The sequence below is a fragment of the Patiria miniata genome, unplaced genomic scaffold (assembly GCF_015706575.1).
Source record: "Patiria miniata isolate m_02_andy unplaced genomic scaffold, ASM1570657v1 HiC_scaffold_6, whole genome shotgun sequence".
NCBI lineage: Eukaryota > Metazoa > Echinodermata > Asteroidea > Valvatida > Asterinidae > Patiria > Patiria miniata.
Window position 1 is genome coordinate 5,096,035 of NW_024037073.1, and position 15,569 is coordinate 5,111,603.

Sequence of the window (15,569 nt, forward strand, 5' to 3'; positions counted from 1 at the left end):
CAAATATTACATAAATGGGTGATCACATTCACAGGACATAGTTTAGGAACTGGCTGAAAAGCCCGAGAGGAGTAAGACGAGTAAGCCCTAATGAACAACGACGTGCACACAATTTGCAAGTTCGACAACAAAATATCGCTTCATATCGCTTCATATCATAAAAGAAACTTAACTTTTAAGTTATTTAAATAATAAGCTTTTGGCAATCAGATATATAGGGTGGATAAAAAAAATCACGAAACCTAGATATTATTGCTAATTGGAACAGAGTTGCGCACATGTGAATCAAAGGGAGATAGGGTTGAATCTCCTCTTTAAAATGACACCCTGATCATGTCATTACCTTCACGGTTGACTGAATTTCATGAAAGGGTCTATTTAGAGAATTGAGCCACTTTTCACGGTGAAATCTCTTCTTTTCCCCTACCTGCCTTGTTTGGCAACCATAACCTTTCACTCTGTGACAAATGACACCACAAAAACCTCGATTGAAAAGTGGCGCAATTCTCTAAATAGACCCTTTCATAAAATTGGTCACTGCTCAGTCAACCGTGAATGTAATGACATGTTCAGGGTGTCACTTTAAAGAGGAGATTCAAGCCTAACAGAGGATATCTCCCTTTGATTCACATGTGCCCTCCTTCTGTTCCAATTAGCCATAATATCTCGGTTTCCTTTTTTGATCCACCCTGTATAGACTATTTTGGAGTATAGATAGCTGGAAATAATGGTCACAAATTACATTATAATAATATATTATATATATAAAAAAACATGACGTTATATTTAAGCCTTGGTTTCAGAGATTTTGGTCTTTGAAAGTCTTCATATTTCAGTAAATCTATCAATTCCTGGATTACATCACAGGAAATAATGATCAGATGGCGAAGCACACACACTCAAAGTCACTGACTCTTTTAGCATTTCTGACCAGTCGAATCGCGTGGTTAATTTTGTATGATGGACGTCCTGTTTCTTAAATTACAGGACAACATATATTATTGCTGGTATTTTACTTTGAACGATAACAATAAAGTGATGTTTCTGCTTCTTAAAAGAACCGTGGGAAACTCGCCGTTTCGGAAAGTATGCTCCGTTAGTCTCCCGACGACGGGTTGGGCAGAACATACCGTCCGGAACGTTGAGTTTTCCCGGTTCTATAGACCTTTATCATGCTGCCACCATTTCAGACATGTCCCCTGTATGCAATAACAGTATTGAATGATAATGGTTTTTGTGCAAAAAGGAACCAGACTATTTTTCCTTCCAGCCTCGCTATGGTTACGTTGATTTGAATGGGGAATCTCAGGATGGCCGCAACATGATAATGGTCTATAGGCCTCACAATCTCACCAAAGATGTGTGTTACTTGGTGCAACGGCAAACTTACTCAAATTGTTCTCTTTACAATGCAAGTCTTTCAATCTAATCTGATATTGTTTCGATTGTACAAATTGCAAAACAACTGGGTATATAGCTGAACAAATCTAACTGTTGCTTATACATGTCTTTATTATTATTCAGGTAAAGATAAACGATTTCAAATTCTGCTTTTCTAGTGGTACACCACAATTGGGGTAGTATCTTTTTGAACTTAGTATCTATTAAATAGTACTCCGGCCGATGATTCCGTGTGGGGTTCCATTGGAAGGCTTACAACTTAATCAATTGGAGGTATTTAGCAATACAATTTGGGACATTATTTTACGAGGTGGCACACTTCTTAAACAGTACTGAAATCGAGACAATTTATGACGGCTTTTTGGTGACTTATGATGAATTAACTACGATATTGCACCCAAAAGCGCTAAAAAAACACCATCTTCGCAATTTTGTTTTCTGAAGGAAACCCACAAATCATTGCATCTGCACATATAGATGTTTAGGCTTCTTAACGCGCCGGTACGCCAGCAAGGCTACGCCCCCTACCACAGCCAAGACCGAAATGACAATGAGTACCACCACGCCGCTCGACAGCCCGCCCTCATTGGCCACCGATGGTCCACTTTGCTGTTGGTCATCTTGTTGTTGGTTTTGTTGTTGGTTTTGGTCTGGGTCCTGATCTTCGTTTCCTGGGTCCTTCCAAGATTCCTTGCTGTTCACGTTCGTGTAAATATACGGGAAGTCCTTTTGGGGAAATTGTAAAAAAAAACAAAGGTTTCATCCTTGCCCCAAACGTCGTCTTGTTATATAGTCTAGTATACGGTGGACTGAAAATTGAATTTTTTTTTAAATTCATCTCTCTCTTTTTAATATTAGAGATGCACAGAATATGGACGAAGTAAGGAAGTCCAGTTAGTTGAAATTTTAACAAATCGCTTTCATTATGTTATAAGGATAATCCCTAAAGCGCTATGGATGTGACATTGGAAGTTTGGTTTTCAAGAAAGAAAATAGACAAACTAATAATTAGAATAACATAACCAAGTATGAGAAGTATCACAGGTAAGAAACTTAACACAAATAGGTAGCTCAAATCACAGGGCTGACAGTGAAACCCATTTATCGATGTAACAACATGGACGGCAAGCTCTGCTCTTTCTGTCTTTATTCAAAGAAAACTCACTCCAAGAACAGTTCGCATACTCGAAATAGGCACGTCTCTTTGATGGTAATTCTGGGAGAAGTTGGCCAATTCGGAATAATTTTCTTCACGAAAAGATACAAAACAAATCAACTTTTCCCGGCCCACCTACCTCTGATGGACAGCGCATATTCTCGCCAGGATTCCAGCTTTTATCCTTGGACCCCACCGGCTGGAGCTATGGAATGGTAAGGTGAAGAAAGGATCGGTATTTAACACTGATTTGTTGTCATACTCTCTAAATTCCAAAGAGTGAAAAGTCACTCCATTCGAGTGAAGATTCACTCCCACAGTCGGAAACTAGGGACCAGACGTTTTAGAGTGAAATTTCTTTAATCATAAAGATCGAGTTTTCACTCGAGCTTCGACTGAAGTGGTTCTTTTTCAGACTATTTCAATCGAAAATGAGAGTGATTTTCGCTCTAAAACGTCCCTAATTTTACTCTTTGGAATTTAGAGAGTAATTCTTTTATGAAGCTTCGCATGCCATAGATGTCGTTCACTTACTTTTTTCTGCATGTTTATAACAATAGAAGCAGTAAAGCATACAGAAAAATTGTTTAAAATCACAAATACTTAAAATGTTTATCCTAAATTGAAATAGGCATCATAAAGCATACTTATGTCTGATAAAAAGGAAATGACGGTTTCTATCGATGATACCGATTGAGATGAAATCGAGTTAACTTGTCCGGCGCAGACGCGAAAACGGTACAGGTCTATTTTGCTCGTATGTCTAATTTCTTTAAGCTTCCATACGACGGTGGTCATCAGCGAAATGTTAATGTTTGCAAAAAGAAAGACTTTAAACACCCAAGTCTCCCCTACATGAAGTTCATTAGAACTTTATTTCAACCACTCACCATGTTATTCCACGTAGCGACAGCCTGTGCTCCGTGAGCCTTAGCGCTGAAGTGGAAACAATCTGGAGCGAAGTACGAATAGTCCGGCTGGCCGTCCTGAAGAGTAAAATCACAGCACACATTACATGTTGAATGGGTATAGGCAGGGTTGCTGACAATGTTGCATTTCCACCTCAAACGTATCGCTGTGTGTTTACCTTTTGCATTTTTGTGACATGAGTTCGCAGTCATCGAGACCGGTTCATCACATCGACGTGACTAAAGTAAAGAATTCACTCTGGAAATTCGCAATGGTTGATTGCATTCTCCGGCGAATTTCCAGCGAATTCAAGTGCTTACGCTTTTAAACGTAACTTTGCCTTACTACCTTTTTCGGTACGATCTATGGCATTCTTTCAACTTCTGTATGTTTCTAAAACGATTAATAACGGTCACATGTGCAGAAAACAAGAACTTTTCATGGATGTCAACAGATTTACACAAAAATGGAATATTAACGCCTTTGTTTTTTCTTACATGAGGGGAATATTCATTTAGTTTTATCAGTGTGTATTAAAAATGCAATGTATTAGTTTAAGTAATTAATATACATTTAAAATGTTGCAAATTTGACTTTTGTTTTGCAATAACGGCCGTCGATATTTTGCCGAACCACTGATTGGCAAAATCTTCGTCTGTGCAGTTGCAAAAGATAGGTAAAAGTCCTGTACACCGAAATGTGAATGTTACCGTTACTGAAGGAACGTACCGGGTGTCGTGGTAGAATTGTGTCCAGGAAAAACGGCTGGAAGACGGCGGCAAAATCCTCCCTGTCGAATTTCCCGCTGTTGATGCTATCTTGCAGCAAATTCTGTCGTGGATATTATAGGTGCAGAAAACATTTCCGGTGTGACAACAAAACTTGATGATTAATGATTTGGTTATGTTTTATTTGTGAATAATTTCATTGCGGTACCCGCTGCTACATCAGATTCGAACCAACCAACTGACTTGTTCAGAATGCTTGGTGTTAACTTTGAATTCTCCAGACCAAAGACACTGTTGCTAATCACATGATTTGGGCAAGCTCTTGCAAAGTTGCGTAAGAGACGCCATGCAAATTTCATCTTGTGAATAATTTATCAAGTTGAAAGTTGATATATTTTACCTGATACTCTGTCGTGGCTTTTTTCATCATCTCCTTGCCGTCTTCACTCATGCCACACGGGCACAGAGCACTAAATAATCATTCCAAAAATCATTCAAAAATTATTCTCCTGTCTTCATCAAAGCCGTATAACATGAAATGCAAAAGTCGGATCAAGGACCAATATTCATTCAACGATTGAGGGAGGCAGAGGTAGTGGATACCACATGGCATCCACAATTTATGGGTTGCACTGTCTCATGAACGGAGAGTCAGGTTGGTGCAGTGGTTACTCTACTCATCTTCCACCGCTATGGCCCGAGTTCGATTCCTGCAAGAGGATTGGGTTTTCAGTCCCTACCTGATGTCGTGGGTTTTCCCCAGAATATTCTTCTGGGGTTTTCCTCCCACCTCTAAAACTGTAGTTTCTTCTCTTTGTCCTGTATGTTTCTTCAGGCTTTCGAGCTACGGTGCCTACTGCACTCAAGAGGAAGACTTGTACTCATAAATAAAAAGAGATTAAAAGAAGAAAAGAAAAAGAAGTAAAATATTTAGCTAAACGTCAAGTTCAGAGTGTCAAAAAGTTCCCTCTTCCCTTCTCATTTCTGAGTTGTCATGGTGACAGAACTATATTTATTCATGGTCGGCACCCAAGTTGTTTGCATGTATCGTTAGGCCTATGCAAATGGACACTTACAGATGAAGTACATCGCAGACTATTCCTGTCAGCTCGGCGACACGCCACGCCTCCAATATGCCGATGACATTGACAAACGTTCGGGGCACCTGAGTGGAAAACATAGACAGGTATCACTCCAATGATGATGACCGATGCTGGATTATGTAGTGTTCAACACAATGGGTGCTGTCAATTAAGGCGTCCCATACTGCAGAATTGGAAAGTTCGTAAATATTGACCAATATTGACCAAGAGCAGCGTGAGATTCATTCCCAAAGTAACTATGCCATTTTAGCCTTAGGACTTTACTTTACAAACTTCTGAGCTGTTCATGGGCTGAAGCAAATCGGCCCTTTTAAGGACAGACCGGAACTTATGCAGTGATCGGTTATATGTTGCAGAGCATTATGGGACAATATGCTCTGATATAACGTTTTGTCATGTGCAAACTATCCCACAGTGCAGCCCAACATGAACAACTTCTCGGTCCGAGCCGGAGCTCATGATCGAACTGCCGGCGCCACTATTCAACAAGCCTTGTGCCGGTCTATAACGTTTGAAAACGTTACATAATTTCCCAATTCCAAAACTCCAGCGAAGCCGGGATATGAAGTCCTTTTCCCCCATTAAAATCTAAACTCTGAAGAAAATCGATATAATATATCATTTTTTTGAAAAATTCTACAAAGAAATTGATTGGAGCGGGGTTTGAACCTACGACCTCCGGAGTACCGTTCCGGTGCTCTACCAACTGAGCTATCATGGATTCAGCCCTATGTTTGTTCCAAGGTCTGCATCGTGACTTTGGGTGTGAATGTTGGCTACGGGATGGCATGTGCAGGTTTATGGCCTTTGACTAGCGCCCCTTGAACAAGGACATTGACGACTTGGGAACAGCCAACATACGGCTGGATAGATCCGTTGTTAGAGCACTACAATAGTAAAATCCGAAAGTCGAAGGTTCAAACTCCGCTCCCGTTTCTTCGATCAACTTTTCAAAATTATGGTTATAATTCGCTCAGTCAATTTTCATATGTGGTTTATTTGAAGAAAAAAACCTCCTTTTATCGAGTAAGAGTTTAATTCGAATTCTCTCACTTCAGACAGAATTTGTATAGCCTCCTCCACGTGAGCCACGTAGTTGGCCGTTGAGAAACGGTCCGGGTTTTCGCACTGTCGACACAGGTCGTTGCCGCCAATGAACAGAGTCACCAACTTCCAGTCGTTGTCGAAGTCGACGTTTGGGTCGTTGCGCATGCGATCTACTAGAGTTTTGGCCTGACCTGGCATCCCTCTGTACAAAAAAAATCGATAACTTTTTCGTCAACTTTTTTCGCGATACCCTTGCAATTTTTTTCGCGACCCGAGCTGTGCTGACCTTTTATTCTCGAGTCTTGCGCATCTTGATACCAAACACATAAAATTCTTTTCCGGCGCTATGCGCCGTGAAAACTGAATTTCCCCATATTATTGCGACAGCTAAAAAAAAAATGCATTTTTACGATATAAATATTTAAGTTAAGTTTAACTTACTGAATTGATGCAATTAACGGTTTTTGTTTGTACCAAGATGGCGCCCCCACTCGTTCAAAGACAAGGCCCATTATTCCATACACTGACTTACTCAGCAACTGCTCCAGGTATAGCCACGTTTAGCTTGGAATTTGGGTTGCTCACGCCTCCCGTACCCGTGGAGAAGCCATAGACAGCCGGGTTGTATTTCTTCACGACATCTGTCAATGATGAGGAAAATAAGTTTTGCAAAGTTAAAACAAGCGATATTAACCGCACCATTTGCCAGAAAAGGGAGTATTTTTTTTTACCGATTCAAGGAACAACAATACAATCAGTCTAAAGCAGGTTATTCAAATATTAACCTGTCGAAATAACCGCTCAATGGAAATACTTTTTGAGAAAAGCTGTGAAAATTCGTCTTCATTTTTTTTTTCGACGTAAAATAAGGTTTTCGTGGAAAGCCCTCTCTTAGTCCCCGTCCAAAATGCTCATTAAAACATTAGGATTTTGTTTATTGAGCCTCCAGTGGTATGCTCCCCAGGTCGATTTTCGGGAAAGTAATTTTCATTCACGGATATGTGACCGATTGTTTAGACTAAATTAAATGTGGTAATTGTGGGGCAGTATTTGAAAATATTGTTCAAGATGATTTAGTCCCAACCATCACGAGAAAATGATGGCAATTCCTAAATAATGAAAGGTTTGCGGAAACATGGTAATTCCTCTTTCCTTAAATATGACAGCATATATCACAGGATGCATGATCCTATCATTCACTTGCAATAAATAGTAGGTTAAATGTTTTTCACAATACTTTGGCAGTTTCAGTTTTGAATGTTTGCAAAAAGTGTCAATAGTCTTTGACAACCGATGCGAGAGTATCAACTCTTCTCTTGTTTGTTCACCACGCGAATAATTGACTCTTTTGCATTGAAATGCAGGTAATTATTAACAATCACTCATTCTAGGATACTTTTCATAATTCCACTAACATTTTGGAAAGACTTACTGAATCTATAAATAAATATAGTTTGCAGACCGAGGAAGGATTATAGCTCTAGAAGATCTAAAGGAAATTCAAGGTGTAGGCCTAATCCTTTAATTGGTTTATGACTATATTTTATGACAAAAAGTGCTCCAAATGAAGGCGAAAACTTATTAAACGCAAACTAACTCTTTAAAAATGTAAGAAAAATTGTGGATTACTTGGAAGTGTGACGACGCTAGAAAGGTCCTTGTCGCCTCCGATCCTGTCAATACCAAAAAAATCAAACAGAACAAGGAATGTGAGATCCAAACTACGACGACGTGAAAAGTTGGTAAAGGAATCACAACCCCTTTAACGATTCTATAGCGAGTACAAAAATTGGTAATAGGTACAAAGTTCATGCCCTATATAATTTGACCGAACGCGGAAATTTGTCACAAATTGGAACCATACGTCTCAAATGTCTCATTTACAGATTCATTTACTTTCCAAGGTATAACAATACAATGCATCGAGTAATTCAGTGGGCAAATTCTTAATTGTTGTTATTCGTTTAAAATTCATAACCTTTCATCCCTTGCAATAATCTTGGACATTATATCTTTACTCACGGAGCTGATAGACCCCTGTACTCTATGGCAACCCCAATTAGTGTTTTCGCACCAGCGCCATTGGCTGCCTAAAATAAAGGAAGAACACAATGAATAATACTAAACAGATGATATGAAAATATTGTGATATAATATGATTGGCTTTTGAGGTGACATTCACAGTGCTAATCTCCACGGTGAGTCGGAGATTTACTTGTAAGATAAGTTTGAATAGCAAATCTCACTCCAACTTGGAATTTGGCGCTAGAAAAGCCCGCAGATAATAGGCCTTACTTCGGAATGCTGCAAAATAATGTCAATTCATCATGATTGCACGAACTGCTCCGCGTGAGTTTCCTGTTTTGTTTGCAAAGAAGATCATGGTATAGACCTACTTTATGTAACACTTTCGCTTCTGTCGTCTTATGAAAAGTAAATCTCAATTCAACCGAACATTTGGTGCTGAAAAAGCCCGCCGATGATCGTGTACTTGATGGGAATGCTACAAAATAATGTCAATTCATCATGAATTGTAAAAACCAAAGGTTTCGCGGAGTTTCCCGTTTTGTTTGCAAAGTAGATCGGGCACTCTCTGTTCCACTTTCGCTTCTGTCGTCTTATGAAAAGTGAAGCTCATTCCAACCAACAATTTGGTGCTAGAGAAGTCATGACCGTGAACTTGGTGGGAATGCTACAAAATAATGTCAATTCATCATGAATTGTATAGAAACCAAATGTTTCGCTAGAGTTTCCTGTTTTGTTCGGGTTACATCAGGCACTCTCTGTACCACTTTCGCTTCTGTTGTCTGGTGACACAACTAGACTGCCGGAACCATTACCTGATTGATCTATATCAAGACAAGACATGACAGTCATGTGCTGCATGTGGCCTCATTAAATGCATAAACTGCTTTTTGCTGATGACCCATGACTGGACTAATTCGGAGATAGTTGGCAGACGGTCCAATTTTCGAGGAGGAGGGGGGGGGGGGCGGGGTCTCATATTTTCAGAGGAGGCACTCATCTGGTTTTGTCATGCTTTCAAATTAATGAATGAACGGTCTTTAACTTTTCAGAATTCTTAGCGAGGGCTGAGGCCTGGAGCACAAGTAACACTGATACAAGTTAAGCCACAAACGAGACTTGTACTTACAGTGAGAGAATCTCCCAACGCACCGACTATGTTAATGTCACCCGGACGCAATTTGTTCACTGCAGAGAGAAAGACAAATCTGGTTGAACAATAATAATTTAAAGGAATAAGTAGAATCAGGTAATAAAATGAAATACACCTGAAGTTTTCTAAGTTTTGACTGTTAAAACAACATTATTTGCCTATACCCAGTCAACACACACAAAAATGTCTTCCTGTACATGGATATCCCTGTTTGAGAATAAGGCTGAATGATTCTTTCCTTGTTAGTTTAGATCGCATGCAGTTTAGGCAATAACCCACAACAATATTTCTCCGTGCACATTATATATCCCAAATGTTAAAAATGTTAAAACAACATTATTTGCGAATGCATTCAGTATTTTCTTAATACTCTCTTTAAAGATATATCATTCATGCATTTCGTTCGTTTCCAATAATAACTAAAAATCCTAAGAAGAGCGCTCAAAACCTCAGGCTTTGAAGTTTCAGCTCAGTGGAATCACACCTTTTGCGACAGATAACCCTAACCCAAATGTCCCTAAACCTCAGTTTTCCAGAGAGGGGGAAACCTTGTGTGGACGTGGGCAAGTCCACACAACGTCGCTGCTACCTGGCTTATGTGGACATCTTTTGTTTAGATGTCCGCACAGTGAATGTAATGCTTGTATGCGATTTTGTCGACAGCACTCTTTATTTAAAAAGCTAAACAACACACACACAATCAGTCAACTGATTTCTTTAATAAATGACGGCAACAAGCCAGACAGAATAATTTTAATGGGTGTTTAGTACCAGGACGGACTTAAATCCAAGTAAACTTCTTTGATAATAATTCGGTATAGGTTACCTTTAGGATAAATGTTCAGAATATAGATCTACTGTCGAGTCTCGTTAACACAAACTCGTTCGGACCTAGCGAAATTGTTTGTTATATCAGAATTTTGTTTTAAGAGCTATATCAGTCCCATTCATTGTGCACATACATGCACAGTCGGGACCAAGGCTTTAATATTTGTATTAACAGAGTTTGTACTAACGAGAGTCGACTGTATATACATTTAACTTGGATCGTAAAACGCAGGAGATATGCCATTAAAGTTTGAATTTTTAATTTTTTTTGGTTCTCACCTGAAGTCGGCTTTTCCGGGGACACAGACGGCTTACAGTCGAAATTGACATCAATCTGATTCAGAATTAACGAATTAAGAATTATTACCAACTATTGAAATATTGGCAATAGTATGAAGCAAGAAAAAGATTTTTTTTTTTTTTTTTTGGCTGGAGTTTAGCTTTAATAGAAATATGAAACAATAATGCGTGTTTGAAGCGCATACATATCCACCAGTATTGGTGCTCAAGGCGCTACATCATTATTACCTTGCTCATTGGGCCACTGAAACATTCCAAAGACAATCTCAGCTCCCTGGGAAGTATACAGCTCGATGCAGCCATTTTGGCGCAAAGCAGCTAAAGTCAATTACAATGACCATGCATCTCTGCCCTAACAGGCACCCGTTTATTCCTGGGTGGAGAGAAGCAATGAGTGACAAAGCGCCTGGCTCACGGGCACATGCACCATAGCCGCAGGCTGGACTCGAACCCACAACCTGCAGAATTACCCGCAGAGCGTGAATTCAGTGCTCCAGACCACGAGGCCACGGCACTCCACATAATTTGTTGCCTTCGGGAGCTGGTTTATATACCTCTTTTCAATAAATTACATACAAAAACTGATTGAAAGATTGACTTCGTCATTTGTGTGGCCAATTCCTAATCATTTTCAATCTTGCTTTAGACTTCTTTCAAACACTGTTTTAACCCTTGTCTATTTTCTGTGTTGGCATTTTCATTTTCTGTCTGGGGAGTGATACCTATTATCACCTCAAATTTGACTTACATTGGATGAATTTTGGTGGAGTTGATCTATGAGTGTAGGATCCCCGTAGCCGTACTTGTCCATGGTCTGGATGAGTGCGATATACTTATCCCAAAAGCCTGAATTCAAACCACAGAATTATACATTATTTGTCAGTTACATGCATTGTTTTGTGTTCACGGATAGACGTCTTGACATATCTGTCGTCATTACTGCAGTATGTCATTATAAAACAATGAATCATGACCAACCCGCTCCCCAAAACAAAATATAGTACCAACTTGTTTGAATCCTGAATGGAACATTGGACATCAACCATACTAAATAAACATCACCTCCAAAACTGGAATATCACGACGACGACACGGCAGGCCAGGCCGACATATACTTCTTCATTTTTCCCAAGAACACTGAAAAAGTTGGAATGACCTCCCAGAATCAACAGTGGCGCTCACCAACCCAGACTCCTTTAAGAATACTCTTTGCGACAAAACCTAAATTTCGACCACTCTCACCAGACCTCAAGTTTAAATTCCCCAGGTGGAATATTTTGGAGGACACCAACCGAGTACCAAGTAGCAAGCAGAACATGATATACGCTCCAACATTTGTGTTCAGCAATTAAGCACAATCTTGCTATCACTTTGTAAACATGTTTAGAAGCTAAACATAGGCCTACGCGTCCGAAAAAAAATCCTAAACATCAATGTTCTATTGCTAAACCTTATCCATCATTGCTCTAAACTTGTTTAGCAGGCCCATTTTAAAAGTGTTTACGACGTGATTGCAAGAAGGTGTTCAGAAAGATGTTTAATTGCTATACACGTTTTTCGCAATGTAAAAAAAGTAAATAGTGATGACTAGGAGTGTCTTTTCCCTGCTTGTTTTGCTGGCAGTGACATGAACAACGCGATGGTGGTGGTGGTTCAGCGGTGGTGGGGCGGCGTCAAACAACCACACACGCACAATAAAGCGATGCCCGCGATAGCAAAAATCTTGAATCTCACTGTGACTTAAATCAAAGTAGTTTTACATTTGGTGGTTATAATTTGGGTTAAGCCTATGTTGAATAATTTCTAGGCCTACAGCTTTTCCCTTATCCCCTGTTGTGGACAAATCTATTTCGCTAGAACAAGTACTGTTTTTAGTGCAAACAAAAATACCATGCATAGCATTTGAAATAATGATAACTTAAACAAGAGGTGCTTACTGTCAATTTCATCGGCTACCGATGCGGCTACGATGAGGCAAGAGACCGCCAGTTGCAGCCAGGAAAAACGCATCTTGACTGATGGCTGAAATCGCCGGTTCAACTCTGATCGTATGATGATTCAACAAAACTATTATATTTTCGTGCCAGTTTTGAACTTTGTACCACTCCGTGTGTGTACTCTGAAACAGTTATTCAACTGGCTGAACTTCTGATAGAGCATGCAAACAAATATGATCAGGGTGGCCTCTTCAGTAATGCTTATCATTTATTATATTTATAGGTTTCAGTCACGAGGCTTTGCTATATATTGCTTCCTCGAAGGCATGTGATCGTTTCGTTACTTTGGATCGTACGCAATCAAGGAAACAGTCAACCCACAAAAAAATGTCTTCATGTACATTGATATCCCTGTTTGAGAACAGGGCTGCATGATTATTTCCTTGTTAGTTTGGATCGCATGCAGTTTAGGCAATAACCCACAACAATATTTCTCCGTGTACATTGATATCCCAAATGTTTTGACTGTTCGAGAACAGGGAAGAAGGATTGTTTCTTTCGTATACAGGAAATAAGCCACCAAAAAAAAACCCATTTTATTCGTGTACACTGATATCCCAAATGTGTTCAGCCAGGCAGAACTGTTCGAGAATGGGGCTGAAAGATTATCTCCCGATTACATTAGATCGCATGCAATCTACGAAATAGCCCACAAAACAGCATAAATCATCGGACTATACTGTCTGTGTACATGAATTGTTATAGTGCTATAATTATCATACATGCAGTAATTAATAATCTTAGAAAATGGCTTCTTAAGTATCACCAAAGAGATGCAGATATTATGACATATGCAGATTAACTTATCATGCAGGGACGTAAATCCATTTCCACGCCCCCCTCAATTTTGTGCCCGCCAACCATTCGGGCAGACGGCCAGTCAGCTAGCCAAACGGCCAGTCAGCTGGCCAATCAGCCAGCCAGCAACCAGTGGACAAGCCAGTTTAGTAAGTCAACCATGCAGCCAGCCCGCCGGCCGGCCAACCAACCAACCAGCTATAGTAGAAAGAATCCATGTCAAGGCTCCGCATCTATATAATTTTTAAAGTAATGGTTTGCTTGAGTTTAATACTTTGAAACTCGGGACCCAGGAAATGTGTTGCGCAGGTACGGATGTTTAAGTAAAATTATAGTTATGAAGAATCGTCTTCATTTTCACAGCAATATTGAGCGTTTGGGGTCATGATTTTCCCGAGGGGCCATGGATATCTTATAGCAAAGTTTGTTCCCGTTTTACCTTTGTTCCTATTTGCCAGTTAATAGGTTAAAACGGGCTTTGGTAACATTGAAGAAAAAGCTGCACTTTGATCAATGACCTGCACATTGCACACCAAAACGCTATCGTCGTCTATCATCAATATCGCACCTGCTTGAAAACCTGACTAGATTGAACAAAGCAGTGATTGTTTTCTACATAAATTGAGCCACATTTCCGCATTGATTCGTCATCAAGAAACTCTCAAACCATGAGTGACTTTGTCAGGCTTGATGTCGGCGGTTGCCAGTACACGACGACCACATCGTCCCTGGTCCGTTATCCGGAGTCCATGCTGGGGGCAATGTTCAGCGGGCGGGTACCGTCCGCTCGCGACGACCACGGGGCATACATCATCGATGGAGACGGTCCCATCTTCCGCCACGTCCTAAGCTTCCTCCGACGATCCAAGCTCGCTCTTCCGGAGGATTTTCAAGACTGGGACCTGCTAGCTACCGAGGCAGATTACTACCAAATCAAGGAACTGGAAGCGGCAGTGAAGGCAGTTAAGGCGGAGAGAACGGCGAAGGAGATGGAATTCCTTGAAATCATCGTCAAATATAAGACTGATGAAGATGCTCGATTCGGGGAATTCGACAATCTTGTCTACCGGGGAAGCGACGACACACTCCAGAAGGTCCCAATACTCGACAGCTACTTCCAGCCGAGAATGATGAGAGGAGATTCCATCACACAACGCTTGAAGAAGCCAGAGGATTATTTCGAGGCACCTCGAACCCATTCCCTGGATCTCATGCAGTTATTCCAGCAAATCACCAGGCTCGGGTTTAAGCTGAGCTCTTCATCGCGTGGAGATTCGCGGGAGGCATGGGTGTTTACACGGAAAATCAAGTAAACTTGTTTTGTCTGAAGTATAAGTGGAGCCTACACGAAGGCCAACTTAGGAAATAATGCGATTTAGAACTGTACATAGAGCTGAACCAACTTTAAAACCGATAATAATATTGTTAAATATGAAAAAACAAAACGTTAATTTTAAGCGCATAATTAACCAAGACTCTCTAGGACTGGTACAACAACCTCCTATGAACAAATAACTTGTGTTACAATTGGTGGCAGCGGTGGTTCACCTGCCCAAGGCATCGTCAAATCTACATCTGTCTCCATATCTTCATCTTCATCTTCTAGCCCCTATATTCTGTAACTCTGTGTATTTTGCTGCTGAAGAGACGAAACAGAACTTCTGTTTCCCACATCCCTGCAGTCGTCATCGTCATCCTGGCTAGAACTTTCTTCATTTCGTCCACCTCTTCATTGTCAATCAGGTATAAACTGCCTGATACCCCCTACAAGTTTTCGTCGTTTGCCTGTCCGGTGTCCTGTCTTCTAGCATCCGTCTCTCCACTTTTCCTGCGTCCTTCCAGTCACCTTCTTCAAACTTTTCCAGCTTCTAGCCCCCTTCGCCCCATCACTCTTCCTGCGTCTGGCTGATATGTTTCCTGCGTCCTCTAAACTGTGAGTGTTCCTGCTCCACACACCAGTGCACTAGCTCACACCGTTTCGCCCAGCTCTTCTTTCCTGAACTGTTCCTGCTCGCCGACCACCATCTCATCCAGCTCTTCTTTCCCGTAATTCGTCACCCGTTCCTGATCATCGAACTGTATTCCTGTCTTCTTGTTTCCTGCTCTGCTCGTCGATCTGCTCTC

The 15,569-nt window shown here is 40.6% G+C and overlaps 2 protein-coding genes across 2 annotated transcripts; one reads left to right on the forward strand and one right to left on the reverse strand.

The window, feature by feature from the left end:
* Window positions 1-625: 625 nt before the first annotated feature.
* On the reverse strand, window positions 626-12,841 carry LOC119743605 (phospholipase B1, membrane-associated-like). Its single transcript, XM_038220019.1, has 14 exons — window positions 12,588-12,841; window positions 11,399-11,496; window positions 10,630-10,684; window positions 9,499-9,557; window positions 8,367-8,434; window positions 7,974-8,017; window positions 6,877-6,985; window positions 6,351-6,546; window positions 5,271-5,359; window positions 4,595-4,664; window positions 4,196-4,297; window positions 3,448-3,543; window positions 2,697-2,762; window positions 626-2,127 (listed from the first exon to the last, which is right to left on the reverse strand). The coding sequence occupies exons 1-14, from the start codon at window positions 12,658-12,660 to the stop codon at window positions 1,858-1,860; spliced, it is 1,395 nt and encodes a 464-aa protein (XP_038075947.1). The 5' UTR covers window positions 12,661-12,841; the 3' UTR covers window positions 626-1,857.
* A 1,136-nt stretch (window positions 12,842-13,977) lies between these two features.
* Window positions 13,978-14,922, forward strand: LOC119743441 (BTB/POZ domain-containing protein KCTD6-like). The gene has a single exon (XM_038219843.1). It carries the CDS (start codon window positions 14,114-14,116, stop codon window positions 14,756-14,758), a length of 645 nt encoding a protein of 214 aa, XP_038075771.1. The 5' UTR covers window positions 13,978-14,113; the 3' UTR covers window positions 14,759-14,922.
* The last annotated feature ends 647 nt before the right edge of the window (window positions 14,923-15,569 follow it).